General features: G+C 33.4%; 1 protein-coding gene across 1 annotated transcript; it reads right to left on the bottom strand.

The window, feature by feature from the left end:
* Positions 1 to 15,364: 15,364 nt before the first annotated feature.
* LOC125666305 (protein Fer3-like) lies at positions 15,365 to 16,714 on the bottom strand. The gene has a single exon (XM_048899481.2). It carries the CDS (start codon positions 16,521 to 16,523, stop codon positions 15,846 to 15,848), a length of 678 nt encoding a protein of 225 aa, XP_048755438.1. The 5' UTR covers positions 16,524 to 16,714; the 3' UTR covers positions 15,365 to 15,845.
* Positions 16,715 to 18,639: the final 1,925 nt, after the last annotated feature.

Below are 18,639 nucleotides of genomic sequence, written 5' to 3'. Positions count from 1 at the left end.
ATTGTCGTCACATTTACATGACCAACAATTACGTGTTATCTGTGTAAGTTTATGCATATACTGTCGGTGAATTTAACCAATCGTATTCAAATATATCGATGAAAAATTAATATTGTTTACGGGATGTATGCTACATGTGCGCTGCATGGGTGGATGCTACCAGATTTCTTATTATGATAATCAGTGCGGAATATTCAATTTTTAAACATAGAGATTCTAGTAATACCTATATTTTTAGTTCACCTGAGTACACTCGTGTGACCTATTGCAATTTGGTTGTCGTGCGTTAACAATTGAACATTTTTAACTTCTTGATAACTACTATAATTCCAGTTCTATTCAAATTTGATATGAAGCATCTTTTGGGACAAGGGGGACATAAATTGTAAATTCCATGACTCCTGGGGCCCTAGGAACAGGGCAAAAATTGAGTACTTTTCAAAATAACTTCTCTACAACTGCATATATGGGTAAGAAAAACTAAATGCATAGTGATGTAGAGCAGGAAGGTAATACAGGAAGGCCTCTACCAAAATCTATAAATTCATGAGCAGCTGAAAAAAATATTAGTTTACAGAGACAAATTAACATCACTGCATAATAACACTTTTAAATCATTATTGACCAAGTCAAGCATGGACATATACATTATTATATATATAAAACATTCATTCAATAATAGCACTTATTTATATAAGAAAACGTATGTGGTTTTCAAAAAAGAAATGAATTATGTAATTTTCTTAAAGTAGACCTATACACGGCCTACGTCACAATCAAATGTAAATGCGGAACCACGCGTCCGTTTTCCGAAATGTGGTATTTCAAAGATATCAGTTTGATTTTTTACATGGCGATATGATTGTCCGATATTAATTCCTTCCAAGGCGTTCTTATCAGCTGCGGTCAAATTTTGTACAATGTATTATTTTTTTTTTAAAAAAAAAAGGGGGAGCTAAAGATGATTCAAGCTTTAGATAAAAATCGGTTGGAGAACAGACAACATTTTGGCGGATGAGGGCGTCCGTGAGATGCATTGACTATTCATGTATGTAAAAGTTTTACAATGATCCATGTTCAACATATGGAATTACGCGGCATCAGAAAGTTGGAGAGACGGATGGGAAAGGTGGACCAATTCATATTTCCACCAGGATAATAATAATAATATCATTTCTTTTGTGAGGATCCGGGTTAAAGTAGGTCCTCAGTACCCCATGCTTGTCGCAAGAGGCGACTAAATGGGACGGTCCTTCGGATGAGACCACAAAAACAGAGGCCCTGTGTCACAGCAGGCGTGGCACACTAAAAATCCCTACTCAAAGACCGTCGGCGTCGAGAATAGGCCTAAGTTTTGCAGCCCCTCACCGGCAATGGTGACGTCTCCATATGAGTAAAAAATTCTCGAGCGTAATAATTGCTAATTCAAAACTACGCAGCTGTTGAATCAAAATTATCATGAACAAATACATGGTAAGCTTGTGTAAAAATAAAAATTCACACTTCGCTGCTCCAGTGACCACAGATGTCGTAGTTATGTTCGCTGCTCCAATGTTGCAGATATTGACGCAAGCTTCAAAGAACGTCGCAAGCTTCAAAGAACGGCTGCAAATAATTTGTTTTATTTCACCGACCGTCATAAATTTGTCATTTTTTCCTCATCCCCTCTCCTGTTTTTCAAAATTATCGGGGCGGCATCTGTATAATGCGATTACAGTGTAGTTCCTTATTGAGATTGCATCTACATAGATCAGCGTAAGTGGTGTACATGTACGTATATCCAATTTATGTACATACAAATGATTCCAAGATAAAAGATATAACACACATTACACACATGCATTAATCATAATAGCAAAACTATCAAAATTCAGTTTGTTACTTTCATTTTACATTTACATTGTGAATACCATCTTCTAGAATGATTTGTTTTCAGATAAAATGTAAAATCTAATTGCAACCCACATGTAGCTATAATACTTATAGTTTAACATAGTTCAAATTATTATCCAAAGTTATAAATATACTCAAATTTCATATGTCGTATGATAATGTTTAATTCAAGATTGTAATTTTTTTTGGGGGGGGTGTACTTGTTATAAGAGCTTATAGCTTTTAAAATGATGCGTCAATATATGATTTTCTTACGCAAATCCTTTTTCTGAGATAATAATCTGTAAATTAGAAACAACTTATTCAAGGTTTAGCCCATAAGAATTGGAGGAAAAGACCAATATTGACATCAATTGGCATTTTCAACAGTATTTCTTCTAACATGTGTGGGCTCACAAAGTGTACATTATGAAAATAGTTATACATATTTATTAAAATAAATGATTACATATCATTAAATAATGGGTATATAGTCTATGTTGCTTATTACAGCCCATTTGTTTTGGAAAAATAATAAATATTAAGAAAAATAAGAAGGAGGAATACATTTTCATTAATGCTGATTATATGTGGATGGGGTACTTACTTTTGAGAAGCAATAACAATGAAATTAGCATGTTGACATATATATTTTTTAATGTTTATCTATTACTGGAATATATATCTATCTTATAAAGGCAATTTTTTTCTTGATTGAGTCCATTTAAGGCAGAGTATAGGTCTACCTTAAGTGGTTTATAAACAAAGTGGCAGGGGACATTGGGAGGGGGGGGGGGGTCTGAAACATGTGAGCATCAAATCAGATTAATAAAAAATCATATTCCCTTTTATGTCAAAATTTGACCGAATAAAGATACAAGGAATATTTTAAGAGTTATCCATCATTACAATGCCGACTACTTCATTATGTCTTCGATATGTTTCGACCTCGCCTAATTCCGGGACGCTTTATACATATATTTTGTCAAATTAATTGAAATATATACACTATTCTGGTAGTCCTTGCTTCAGAAATGTTGCATCTTTTTACCGATTTAAAAAAATATTGTATATTAGTGGATATATTGGCTCTTCTTACAGCTCACTACTTTATTTCGGCACCATTTCCGGCGTTTAGTACTGCCCTGTTCAGCGTTCGTTCACCGTTCCATTATTGAGGGATATTAGCAGTTCATATTTACAGACCCTGAACCTTACTACTACATCATTTGAACCGTTCCATTTTCTATAAGAACCGTTCCATTCCTACACCAAACCGTTCAGCGTCCCTTTTCCTATGTGTAGCGATAGTTGATGAGCGGATCATAGGATCTAATTTTAATTAGATTGTTTACCAGACCAAAGCGTTTTGTTCTCATCTAAAACCGTTCTTTCCTTCAAACCGTTCGTTTCCGTATGTTCATTCGGAATACGCGCGCAAGTCAGTCATTGTAGGTCAACACTGAGCTTAGTCGAGGTGGAAGAAGACTAATTGCTCTCGATTCGACACAATATTTTAAACTTGCACAAGGCTGGACTTTCTATAGTTCAAATCCATAATAGTTTACAGACAAATTACCAATTCACCACGACATGGCAGAGCATATTTATGTTCCCCAAACAAAGTTTGGGAACATATTGTTTTTACTCTGTTTCTTATTATTATTATTATTATTATTATTATTCTTTTTCTCCGGTACTTTTTTGTCCGGTAGTGTTCTCAGAAACTACAAAAGGGATCGATATGAAACTTTCCAGGATGATAGTATAGCGTTTGTAGATGTGCATAGTGATAGTCATTTTGTTTGCACGTGCATGCACGCGCGCGCACGTGCATTGCAATTTTGGTACAAAAAATGGAAAATCAGAATATTGAAGGAAGCGATATAAAACCTAAATAGGATGATAGTATATCATTTGTACATATGAAAAATAATAGTTATTTTGTCAGCACGCGCATGCATGCGCGTGCACGCGCATTCCAAAATTTGTACACTAACTTTGGAATCAGTCTAACTTTTTTGTTGTTCATTGAAATGGCTTGAAATTCATATCATAGGTAGATATTGAGACCCTTAACTGATTTACATAGTCAAAATTACCAATTTGCACGCGCATGCACGTGCGCTTCATTTTGATTGGATAATACTAAAATGTTTGTAACTATCTTATTTATGAAGCGAATGAGATGATATTCACAGCATAAGTAGACAATATGTGTATCTATATATTGGTGTAATAAAAAAATGCCAACGTACATGCGCGTGCAACGTTTTTTAAATGTTCAATTTTTAAAGGACGATAAGGTTTTTGTTTTTCATCAAATTCTATTGATATTAATGGTTTAGATGTGTCTTGGTACTCCTTACAAATTGCTGTGGTTAGAATTACTGCTAAGCACGTGTATGCACGTGTGCTGAATTCTGATTGGACGATTTTAAAATCGCTATAACTTTCTTATATTTGGTGGAAACGTTATGAAATTCATACTGTGGGTATATGATACAAATGCCTGTTGAACGACATCAACAAAAATTCGGAATCGTACACGCGTGCGCGTGCATGCACGTGCAACACTTTCTTTCATTTCTTGGTACTGAAATGACCATATTGAATGTACTACATGTAATTAAAGACTAAAATAAAATGATTTTTTGCTATAGATTTAAAAGGACATCACTTTTTAATTGGGGGAGGTTTGGGGAACATATGTAACGGTCCCCGTTACAATTAGAACTAGTTTTATTTTGGGATGAAGGGGGAAATTCAAAAGGATTGGGAACAAGTTCTAACAACTTACAAGTCCCTCTCCTGAAATATTACAATATGTCATGCAAGTTAATGATTAACAGGTAAAATGTACAATGGTTAAACGAATCTACACGTTCCTTCTATAAATTTATGAACAAATGAAAAAAAATATTTATATTAGTTTGAAGAGGCAAATTGACATCACTGCATAATAACAATTTTGCAACCAACGATTGCGAACTGAAATCAGCTTACTGATGAACAAAATATGTGAAAATGGATTTTTCACTGTGAAACAAAAATATGGAATGAATGAATAACGATAATGTTACTGTTGATGAAAAGAAGTTCGTGTAGTGGTTTTTTAATGCCCGCCACAAAGTAGTCGGGCATATAATTTTACCCTTGTTCGTCCTTCCGCAACACCCAGTTTTCCAGACTTTTTTTTTCATTTAATGTTAGGACTAGTATTACTTTTTTCTAAACGCCTTGAGATATTGAATTTATTTATTTTATTTTTTTTTTTTTTTTTGGTTTTTTTTTTGGGGGGGGGGGGGGGTTGTATGCAGGTGTATTTTGATCCAGTTTGAGTTTTGTTCCTGTTGGTTGATTTTGATGGAGTTGTGCCTCTTTAACGTAGAAAAGATCAATGTATTTATTTTATGGCTGTTAAAACATATAAAGGATTGTTGTTGAGTTCTTCATTGTACTAAATGTGTGTAACATGCAATCTGAATACCACATTCAATGCTATATTTCAATGGATTTCCTACATTGGACTTTATTGCAGGCGGGGGCATTCGTGTCGTGCTGACATATCTAAGTTGTTGGTTTTTTTAATTTGTCGATAGGGGATTCAAACAAACAAAATGATCAAATTTAAGTAGTATACCTTTAATTTTAGACTAAATATGAATTTGATATGTTCTGGTAAAAGTGTTGGAAAATGAACTGAATTTGATTAGTATTTCAACTGGTGTGGTGTCATTTTCCAAAGTAAGTATAAAGTGATCGAGACACTAGGGTTTGCTAGAGTAACGGTGTACATGTACTGGTCTACGGGAGAAGTGACACGGAGCCCACGCTATAGGTCCCCGTGTCATGTGACATTGGCTTCCGGAGACCCCTCTCTAAATGTTAGAAGATTTATTTTAATGTAAGTATACCGGATGGGAACGGGTACCATGAATCAATGTGATAAGTCTCCATGATCATTGAAACAATGTCGTCATTCCCTTATGAAATTTAAACGCAATTAAACTAAATCATTTATATAAAGAAAATAATAAGTAGTAACAATTTTCAAATTAAATTTGTATAGTTATGAATCATGGATTAAAGTTTACAACAAAAAAATTGTACAAACTGAATTCCTCTTTTGAAAAGAACACCTGCATTAAGCAATCGAAAAATTTCATAACATTTTTGAGTTAAGGGTGACAATGTTATTGAAATCGGACCTGAAATGACATAAACTGCGATTTTTATTTTTAAATAAAATTGCTGTTTTTTTATTGATTGCATTAGATACATTTAATTAAATACTGATATCCCCATGTAGAATTCAAGACTCATAATTATAACTTTATGTATTAATTTACTTTCATCCCTTTTAAAATATTCGTAATATTAATTTAATTAAACTTTTATTTAGGCAAGGAATATTTCTCTTTTCTGCAGTATCTATGTACATGTATGAATAAAAAGTACCGAATTTGAGATCGAGGCCAAACCTTTCTTTCCCATATTGGCCCAAAGCGTTCAGTTCTCGATGAGAACCGTTCGTTCCCTAAACCAAATCGTTTCGTTCTTGATAAGAACTACTCTCGCTGAGAACCAAACAGGTACTGGAGGTTATAAAACTTAAAATTCAGAAAACCCACGAAGTGACAAAATATTGCATTACAGGTTTACGATATTTTATTACAGATACGCTGTATTACTTTCCTACTCGGGGTTGACATTTCGTGTATTTAATGGGGGGGGGGGGGGGTCTGAATGTAAAATAAATAACAGTAGAAGCATGAATGTATGTGTAAATAGGTATTTACAAGAATTCGTTACATGTTTATCAGACCTACGTGTATCTGCTCCTATCGCTGCAGAGATGACTTCACTAATATCTTATAGATCTGCATTAATGGAAAATTTTGAAATTGTTGATTCTGGATAGATTTACAAATGTAAAACAGTTAAGATATTTATCGTTAAGGTACCGTTGCAATACTGATAGTGAACTATTAGGGAGAGGGGACCGTTATGTGCACATGTTACCGGGTTAAATCTCTCCAGACGGAATAAAACGCTGCACCATCTGGGTATTATATCGGGGCCACGGCTCAATACCAGACCAACTGTTGCAAAAACAATTCGATTTGAATAAGAAAAGCGTAACTATAAAATTGTAGTAAATCGAACACTTTACATCTAGATCACAGCTGCGACTGTTAACGAAATATAACGGTGGAAAATGTTTAGTGTGCAAATATTGATATCATGTACCTCTAGCTGTCGGTTTGTCGAAAGTCGATGTTTTTTTCAGTGTGTGCTTATTCTAGAAAACAAGTCATAAATTAATGTAACATAATCTTGACACTAATATCGTAAAAATTTATACCACTGGATTCATATTACTTTGAGGACATCATAACTGTCTCCTAAACGGTCCGTACATGTACGTAAACTTGATCATTATGTCTGTAAGCGTACAATTGTTTTGAACGGTGAATCATCAAATTATTTCATCAATAAAAATGAGAGAGAGAGAGAGAGAGAACCCTCCAAAAGTAGTTCTTAGTATGATAAAGATATCACAAAGCCGATAGTGAGTATGCTTAATATATATTACCAGCGTATTACCATAAATGAGTCAACATCTATTTTTTTTTCACTATACACTTTATTGAAAACAACCACTTCCCCAACTAAGGTCAAATTATGCTAACTCTTTATAGAATGGAATGGAGTACTAAGAGTTGAATTATTCAATATTTGACTATATTAATTGTTGGCCAAAACTTTTTTAATAATCACTAATTGACAAATTTCACTGCATTGATAGAATTTATCTTTCCTATATTATGTTTATAGTGACTTTCATCGGGTAAAATGGCTAACATGGTAGTCGAATTCAAAATTCATTTTCATCATTTTCCACATAATATAAATGTATTTATAGGCAACGATCGAGCTCGGACGGACATCGCACGCATGCTACAGATATATCATAAAGAATCTGAAAATTGTAAACATAAGATGTCGTTAGAAAACTCATTGAAATATTAATTACGGGATAAACCGGGATTTGATGAGAGTTGTAGATCCATAAGAAATGAATGCCTACATACCTTAAATTAATTAACAGATATAGAACTAGTGTAAATAGGGAAATTCTAGTCGAATGTAATGCGATCTACAAAACAAAAATAACCAAGAAAAGACGGAATTTCATGAATTGAGAAGGAAATTCATTATCATACATCAGAAAGAAAAATCCCAAAATGATTTAGAAAAAACAAAAAACACGTACATCTCTACAGACAAATATGCCGATCAGTAATGCACAATCCGGAAATAATAAAATGATTGCTAAGATAATATATCCCATTATCCAGAACTAGATGTTGACTTTACAGTGGAAGAAGTACTGAATGGTGTAAGAAAGCTTAAAGCAGACAAAAGTCCAGGCCCAGATAACATGCTAAATGAATTTTTCAAAATGTTTTCATCAGAAATGGTACTATATTAACAATATTATTTAACAAGGTTATACAATCCGGGGAATTTCCTATTGAATGGAGAAGTCCTTTATTTTACAAATTTTTTAGAAGGGACGATCCCTTCTGGAAAATTTGTATAATAAAGGACTTTGTCCATTCTCCATGATGTAAATAAGTATAGAGGGGTTTCAGTAATGAGTCGTGCTGCTAAATTACTTAAAAGTCTCTTCATAAACGTTTAATTTTTAGGGGAAATTTTTTACAAATGCGTTTTTTTTTAAAAAAAAATGTAATTGATTTAATAGGTTCATGTATTTGTTTAAATTTTTAGTTCATAAACTTTCCACCCACCACAAGCCGCAACAATCACGTTGTAAACAGATATAACCTGATTGGGGTCTTTTTTCTGAATAAACAAACATCGCATATTCATATATCTATCTATAGGGAAGCATATTAAAACTAGCGAAAGGATTATTATTGACAAAGCATTGATGAATGTAAATATTGTGAAATTTCACATATGTACCTGTGAAGTCTAGGCCCTATATATGTAAAAGATAAAGCATGAAACAATTGGATTCCTGCATGTAGGTTATCATTTATCTGAAACCAACAAATACGAACAATGTCAAATGGGTAGATCTACCTGGTATTGTCAACTTGAGTAGTTTTGATTTATTTAAAAATATGGTACTGTGATGTTAAAGCTGTATGATCCTATGTTCATGTATCATTTTTGTACATAATTACTTTAAAGCAGATTGATTAGTTGTCAAAGTATTAAATTTCCCTGTAAAAGAAAAAAGTGAAAAGATTATTTAATTTAAATAGTAGCGGGTACACATAAATAAGGTGTCTATAACACTGTTGTAACAAAATACACAGCTTTACACAGACGAGATCACCGATTGATCTGAACTGAACAAATGACTCATACTGTAACTTGAAAAGGCCGAGTGACGGTTGTTTGTAAACACCGATTTGAAATATAATAATTCTCGGGCCAGTTTCACAAAACTAAATTTATCTTACGACTAGGATCTGTTTTAAGACTAAAATTTGTCATAAGAACTATCATAGCTATTTCACAAAACTGTCATATCTTAAGATTGTTAGAAATTTTAAGACATCCAGAAACTTGTCTTAAGTCTGTAACGAACACGTTGGTGGTAGCTTATCCGGAGGGAATATGGTTTCAGGGACAGGTAGCTTATCCGGAGGGAATATGGTTTCAGGGACAGGTAGCTTATCCGGAGGGAATATGGTTTCAGGGACAGGTAGCTTATCCGGAGGGAATATGATTTCAGGGACATAAACAATTTACCAGACTATATGGAGGATGTGGACATCATTGATAAGCTTCGTATACCCCGATATATATGTGATCTTTATGATGAACTCGATATTCGCTCAGAATATCCCACAGACAATTTTCCCTACTTTCATTTTCAAGTCAATCATTTGAAATTCTCTCATAAATTTTGAAGTGTATTAATTGTGTTAACTTAAGATACATATGTAACCAATTATTAACTGTGTTAACTTAGAATAGCCAGTCATTACATTCGGGTTATATAATATTGTTTCTCGCCATCTTTGTCGAATAAACAAATTTGTGGTGGATATCACTATACTACAGTACACTAAATTAGTATTTAAAAAATTGGATTTCATTTTTGAAAAATGCAAGAGGATGTGGACTTCAACACATCACTGCGGAATACTTAAAAAAGGATTGAAGAAGAAGGTATTGTTGTAGAGCAAAGACCATTAAACTTCAACTTCAAGAGTATGAATAATCTGTTATCTAAAATGAAATCCTTACACTTGAATGTATCAACAAAGTTAAACTTATTTGACACATATATATGTGAGTAGTATTGCGAATTATAATTGTGGAGTTGTATCCTTGCAAAAGAGTTAGAAAGTGTACATTTGAATTTTTGTAACACATTCGTAGGTGTTAAAAATATCTACAGCTTCGATGGTGATTTATTCAGAATTGGGTAGATTTCCATTAGGAAAATTTAGAATGTTAAAAAAAAGTTCAAACTGGCAAACACTGATAACTCTATTTATATATTCCGTAATGTGGTAAAAACAATGTCTTATAGAACTAAATACCAAATGTTGGTTATTTACTGAACGGGTTATGCAGTTTGGGTATGTTTGGTACATGTACGGAAACACTGATAATAAAAATCTGGTGTTAATACAAGTAAGACAGATGTTAAAGGATATATATATATATATATATATATATATATATATATATAATTCTTTCAATAATTCATCGAAGTGTCGTATGTATAGGTACAATGTATATTTACCATGGGTCGGACTTGCAACTTTATCTAACAAAACCGATTACAGTTCAATATATGCTTTGTAGAAGTACATTTATATTGTTCTCTCATAAGCTGTTCAAAAATTGAAAGAGGGAGATATTTTGATGTAGGCCTACCTGAGTGTAACAGAACATGTAAATCGTGCACAAATAAAGGTATTGAAGACGACTTGTATTTGTCCTTTATCTGAAAAACTATTATTGATATTAATTAGTGTTATTTTGAAAACCGGTCAATGTATGAATTATTACAATTGTAGTCAAATACAAGTGCTTTGTGTAATTTTGCGGGGGCGGGGATTATATAAGGCATCTAAAACTGAAACCAGAGGCCACAACTTAATGAGGTTTATCCTCAACATATCAATAAAATGTTCTTTATGTGCCTTAGTTAATATGACTTGCCAAGTAGCCTTTGCTTGTTACTTGATAAAAGCAGTGAAAACATGACAGTGATGTGAATTGAAAAAATGTCATTTATTTTGAAAATGACGAAGTTATATAACAGAAAGCTAGTGGAGGTCAGAATGAGTCGAAAACAAAAATACAAGAACATATGTATCACATAGGTATGGTTATGCAATCTGACCCCCTACAACACATAATGAAATATCGAAATAGAGCTGTCTTCAATCAAATAAGGTGGGTTTTACAAAATAAAACAGGCCATCAATAAAATGTTCTTTATATCATTTGAGACGCGTGTACTATTTGGTGTTTACAAATTTTTGTTATAACTTATTAATGTCTTTCTGATTTATGTTATTATTGTAATGCATGCTCTTTGTAACCTATATAAGCAGTACTGCTTTTGGAAATAATGAAATCGATCAGGGTCATTTGATTCCACGTGTTTTCATAGACATGCATGTTTGAACAATAATGAATTTCGTTGATTTTCAAATACAGCTAGTACACTGCATTATGTAGGGGACCACACAAGTAGGATGAAACAATAATAACTTTCATTCATGTGTCGATTCGATATATCCCTGTGAGCTCGAAATAAAAGACACAACAGAGTCGTCCACTTCCGCTTCATATTTAGATATTTTATTGAAAGTAGATATTAACGGCAAACTGACAACTCAACTGTATGACAAACGGGATGATTTTCAGCTTCTCCATCGTCAACTTCCCATATTCCATTATCACCTGCATATGATGTTGATAATTCTCAACTGATTCGATACACAAGAGCTTGTTCTGTGTATGGTCAGTTTTTAAATCGAGATAAGCTACTGACAAACAAGTTGATGGTACAGGGGTTTCTCGATTGAAGTCAGTATTTCGCAAGTTCTATGGTCGTTGTAACGATCTAGTTTGCCAATACAACCTATCGTTGGGTCAAATGCTGTCTGACGTGTTTCATACCGATTGTTAAACCGATACCGTTCTTGGCACACTGATTTTGACTGCGGATACCTCAGTTTACCTGATCAGGATATAGGGCTCACGGCGGGTGTGACCGGACGACACTCGACAGGAGATACTTACTCCTCCTTGGCACCTGATCCCACCTCTGGTGTGTCCAGGGGTCCGTGTTTGCCCAACTATCAATTTTGTATTGCTTATAGGAGTTATGAGTTTGATCACTGTTCGTTGTCTTCACCTTTCATTGAGAAAATATACGTAAATTCGTAATCTGAAAACTGGGAGATGTGACTTTTCGAGATTTCCGCAATTAATGATTAGGGACTTCTGGGATTGTGACCACATTTTTTTTTTAGATTAAGCTTAGACTTTTTCGAGAGCTATAGTCATTAGAGCCAGCGCTTCCACTCGCTATTAAAACATGGAGAGAAAACGCTTTCGTTCAAACTTCTTATCATAAACTACATCATTATACATATCCATTGTAAACCAAAACTGATTTTTGTCATTGATGCGAATAGATGAGATTACGAACCTGTTAGTCAAGTAGTCAGGAAGTCTGATAATAAACGGTACATGGACTTTATATCTTGAACGAATGCACGTGTCTTAGCCACGGCATATTGACCTTTGTACTATAAAGTGCAGCGGTCTGAACATGCTCGCTGTTGTTTACCTTGAAATTCTACCACATCACTAGAAACGCTAGCGCACTAGCGATGCATCAGAGGTTCCCTTAAACTCTCCTCTACAGTACATATGTATGTATATGTAGAATAAATTGGCATATAATATTACAAATAATATATTAAGTTTTTGTACAGCTCGGGGGTTGGCTATAAACCACAATATTTTCAAGCCATCGCTTATTACTTACAATATATACGTACATGTATATACATACTTGATAAAGCTTTACTTTCGGACATATAATGAACTGACTATCCCAGATTTGATCGCATCCACTTCTTTCTATGTATAGATTTGAATAGGACGTCAATGAAAAACTCGAATCAAATCTCCCGTTTTCTTTATTTTTGCTCATAGATTTTTGTAGAAAATGGGAAAAGGCCTTTGAATCTTATTATACTGCCATTGGTAAACATGAACTCATTAATTTCAACCCAGGCATAAAATGCCCCGGTGTTAAAATATATAGAGACTTCGCAATATGTTGCACCGCTGAAACTTTTCAATCAATATCTCACCAAATGTTACCTAGGCATGCTAGTTACGAGGGAAAACATTAATTGAAATCAATTGAAAGATATTTTACCTTGGAAATAAATACTAGTATTCTATAGAATTACAATTTGTTGAGGTTTTTTTTTAATCAACCTTCATTGAGATAGTGACTTTGATACAATATTTTTATAACAATCATAGCATATACTGTAAATGCTTGTGTATTCTTATAAATTCATCAGAATAGCATTTAATTTGAAATTCGATGCAATGAATTCTTTGTAGATGAATTTCTTCTATCAATATCCTCAAAATAAAGCAGTAATAAATAGTCAAGGTTAAAAATTAAATTAAGGAAGACCCTTTCTTCCTTGTTCATTATGTTTACAGTGTTTTGTAAGACAGGCCTTTGAGTAATGTTCAGTTGTTTAAAAATAACTGGTGAAAAATTTCAAGTTGGCTTCTATATTTTTCTAAAGAAATAAAGCGAACTTCGGTAAGGGCAATCATGCTGTAATATTAAAGGTAAAGTTAGGAAGTGAAACTTTTTTGAAAATGTTTCATTCACATATATATATATATATATATATATATATATATAATGGTCATTGAAATTGAAAAATCCGGAGTATGACAAAACTGCAACAGTATTCTCTCTCTCTCTCTCTCTCTCTCTCTCTCAAAATTGAAAGAAAAATCGCAATTCATTTTCTATTTTGAAAGGACAAATGCATATCTATAGTAATCCACATGTATTTTCAAGTTTGATGTACCTTAGAGACAGTAAATATAATGGCCACATTCTCATACTTACCGATACAGTCGTAAAAGTAGTTTAATTGCTGAGATCGCATTCTGTATTCACCTCTAAAAAAAAAAAACAAAAAAAAAACCACATTCCAGGCTAATTTTACGGTAGTATTGTGTCATTTTTTTTTTTTTGTTACATTATATACATTTAGAAAGGACAAAATTCTAAGCAGCGATTAGCATTGTAAGAATTCAGCAGTAGGTATTATATTATGTAAATTCATATGATTATGTTTAGTTTGTTCTTTTATGGTTAAGTCGTGGAGTCTGTTAATAAGATAAACAATTTTTATTAAAAAGTCGGTTTGAGTTCGATAAACGGCAGTGGTATTATACGATATGATGTAAGTATGTATATATGAACTACTGAAATATTTCCTGAAATTGTATTTTATCTGTATTCCTATTATTATTTTCAGTTATGTAGAAATATGCCTATGTGAGGAGGCTGAAGGTGTATCATCTCATATGAAGAACATTAGTTATTCCAGGTATCAACATCTTTTTGTAATTAGCTTGTTACATACAATGTTATGTCGTTATATTGACTGCACTATGATTTGTTATTCAGCATTACAATTGTTTATCTTATTAACAGAATCCACAGAATACTTGGGTGGCGTGGAGAGTTTGATATAATGCTTTCCACCATCCATTCCATTTGTACCACATAAATGACTAGGAAGAACTGTTTTTACACACTAAAACTAAGGTCTACCGCTTCCATTTTCCATATTTTTTTAAAAATTACGGATCATCTTTGAAGTGGAAAATTAAGAGTTTACGGTGCATAACTGTCAACCTATATATGCACATGTGTATGTGCGTTCAACCAAGGAACAGTGTTGTGAACATATAGTAAATTCAACTTAAGAACATACCAAGCATGAAATGCCTATGTCAGAAGACAAAAAAGTTATGGTTCGGAGGGGAAAATACCCCAAAATTATTTTTTTACCTTTACATAAGGTCAAAGGTTATCAAAAATGGTATGTGACACACTGTCTTATAATGGGATACCCACATACCAAATATCAAAGGCCTATGTAAAGGACAAAAAAGTTATGTCCTGGACAATATTTGTATGAGAAGCGGAAGAAGAATTCACACTTAACACATTATTTCCTCCTTCTGGGAAGGGGATAAATTAGCACCTGTACATATGTTGTTACAGTTACATCTTTACCTTCTTCTGTAAAATTCACGCAAAATGTAAATGAATTGTATCAGGTCTTTCATATCTCCGATTGTAATGCGTAAAACTTTCTACGACAAGGACTCATCGGGAAAATTGGAGTGTACATGGTTGAAAAAGTAATTTATTACATCAAGGTAAAAGTTATCATATTTCTACGGAAGACACAAGTGATTTTGTCGATATCTGAATTTTTAAATTCAGAAAATGTTTGACTCGCATATGTACTAACTACATTCAAACATAGGATTCATACAAACAAGTATTACATACAGCACCAGGATCATGGAAATTTCGATACTTCTAATTCTTAAGTATCAGTCATGTTACAAAGGCAATAGAGCACATAATAAGGTCAACTATTAAAACGCATATATCCATACTGAGTGAGTAGAAAACGATTCATGTCTATCGTGTGCAAATTCTCTACACACACTGTCTCCGCATTCATACAGTGTACATCTCGATTTAAAAAAAAAATCCTCATATTTCTGCATTCGGTAATTTTTCTCAAGGACTTCTAGGATCCGTGTATAGAATATTGTGTCTCTATTTGGGTTATTTTTTCTTCCTATCACAAACCTTCCTTTCACTTCTCTATAGACTCGTTGTTGTAATACGGACTACTACACGTGTGTTCCCGTTTCATGGAATTGTAGGCCTCGCTTTCTTCAGTTTTACAGGGCCTTAATTTGATCGTTTGTGGATCTTGCCCTTCAGAGATACCTTTCATGAACGAAATATATGTCATAGCCAATCTTAGTGTTTCAATTCGAGAGAGTCTTTTCTCGTAGTTAAACGCGGGAAGGCGCTTGCGTAATTCGTCAAAAGCCTCGTTTAGATGAAACATCCGCCTTCTTTCCCGAACATTAGCAGCTCTACGCTGAGATACCGATTGGACTCTTTTGCGTTTCGGCTTTCCGTTTTTGCCAATAACATGATGTCCCCCGGGAGAAGAATTAGTGTAATCAATCACTTGTGAAGAGTCTGATGAGTTGGTATAGGTCACTGGGTAGGCTGGTACTCCGGAGTGAATACCGAGATCTCCAGCTGGCCAGTATGAGGCATTCTCAAGTTCGTTCTGCTGTACTGATGAATATCCAAAATATGGGTACTGCGGCATAACGTCTGGTTGTCGGCCAGACTCAATCGCTGGATGATGGAAGTCATTGTAACCGGTGTATACAATGCCGTGAAAGTTCGTCCCCTCTGGGTACACTGAAGTCGCAAACCCCTGTAAATGTGACTCCGTCGATGACACATCCATGATGATTTGAAAATGGTAACAGTTCTAACAACTATTCACCCTTTATCACGAAGAAATATTTTAAAACATGTTTTCGTATGTGTGTGCGTGTATTTAGAATTATAACGTAGAATCGTTAAAAGTCCATGCAAATTAAAAACTCGAATATATCATGAATTTCATAATTTATACAAGGCAAAATGTTGTCTACATCAATATGATGGCAACAGGTTTCGGCTGCGGAAACAGATTTCCACATTTCTATTGGTCTCCAGTATTAAGGCTCACTTGGCCATCAATAAGATTGACGAATTTTGTGTCACGTATTTGATGTATGGTATTCAAATGTTTCAATGATCCCTCCCCAATGTACATGTACACATGCATGCCAACATGCTTAAAACAAAATTTCTCTAGTTCCACATGTAACAGAAGTAGAGAGAGCGAAAGATAGAAGCACTGGAAAGGCCACAACACTAAGGGCCCGTTTCACAAAAAGGGGATACTACAAAATTATGTAATTTACGCCAAAATTTAGACCGGCCTAACTCTCTTTTCAAAAAGGAGCGTGATAATGCGCGTAAACCCAAAATAGTACACCAGACTTTGAGCATGCGCAATTGCTGTATGTTTTTGTTTAAACATTGAATGATTGAGGTGGATGAAAATGGTTTTAAAAGCTCTAAAGGAATTGTAAACGAAATTTGCTGAGAAATTAACGAAATATACTTAGAAATGTATGTAATGGATAAATAAGCCAAATATTTTCATAATTGTTTAAAAGCAAATGCACATTATTAGTGGCATAAATACAATGTATGTGTATAAAATATAGATTGAAATTAAGGAGTCCGAGACACTTTTATTTTAAAAACACTAAATTTAACAAAATGGGAAGAGTTCAATGGAAATTCAATTGTGTTTATTCTTCTGACGAATACTGCACATTTCAGTAAACTAATTGATTTTGGTATAATGTCTGTTTTTGTTTATTTGAAAAAGAATATTTTGAATACAAAGAGTATACTTATTCAAATCCTTTAATTTACGATATAAATCGTTGAAATACTGATAGGTGACATACCTTTGAAAACATACACCTAAGAACACACCCATATATATATATATATATATATATATATATATATATATATCCAAATTGGGGTTGTTGGTTTTTTTAAATCACCATGTCCGGTATAAGATATTAAAAGAAATAAAATAAACAGTACACAAAGTAAAAAAAAAATTAACTTTGTGTACTGTTTTATTTTATTTCTTTTAGTGTGTGTGTGTTTATTAAAACTTAATGTAGAATTAAGTTTCCAGGTATCATCTCACAGATTTGTGATGACATTTATACCAGGTAATACATGTATGTAGATTCAACCCATTTGAGTTTCTATTGAGATTTGAATTTATCAAGCCGTGGATGTTACATTAATTGAGTTTTTAAAGCATGAATAAATGAAATATCAAACTGTAATTGTATCTACTGGGGGAAAAAACATGTCTTTACACCACCTACAGTGTTGTCTTCTCTGATTAAAGTTTAAAATAATTTATGACTTGAATTATGTTATTACAATCACTAGACAACATGGACTTACGTAAGGTAGGCCTACGTGTATTAACATATTTTTTTTCAGCATGTATATTGCGTAATAATATTTATTCACCAATCAAGGGCTCTCAGGGGGCATATACAAATTAACAATTAAACATTATAACTACATGATACAATTTACACATGTGTACCATATACACGTTAAGGGTTTCTACATTGACATAGGTATTGAATTCTCATCACAATACTGATTGGAAATGTACTGTACAATAATTGTGCTATATGGGAAGTAAAGTAAAACAATATTATAAAATGTTGTCACAAGCACAGAGGGTACCAAGGGACGGTGCCTGAGCCAAGTCTATCAGACTGGCAGTCTTGTACCCTAAGTGTTTAAGACAGCTTATTTATAGTATACACAAAAATAAATACATGATACCACAATATGTACACATGCATACCATATACAGATGTTATATATTCAAGACAGCTTACATGAGTATTTCATACAATTAAATAGAACTACATAATACGATAAACAGATGTATACCATTTCTACATTGATGTTGGTCT

Source organism: Ostrea edulis, chromosome 10 (assembly GCF_947568905.1).
Source record: "Ostrea edulis chromosome 10, xbOstEdul1.1, whole genome shotgun sequence".
Taxonomy (NCBI): Eukaryota; Metazoa; Mollusca; class Bivalvia; order Ostreida; family Ostreidae; genus Ostrea; species Ostrea edulis.
This window is presented reverse-complemented; position numbering and strand designations above follow the sequence as displayed.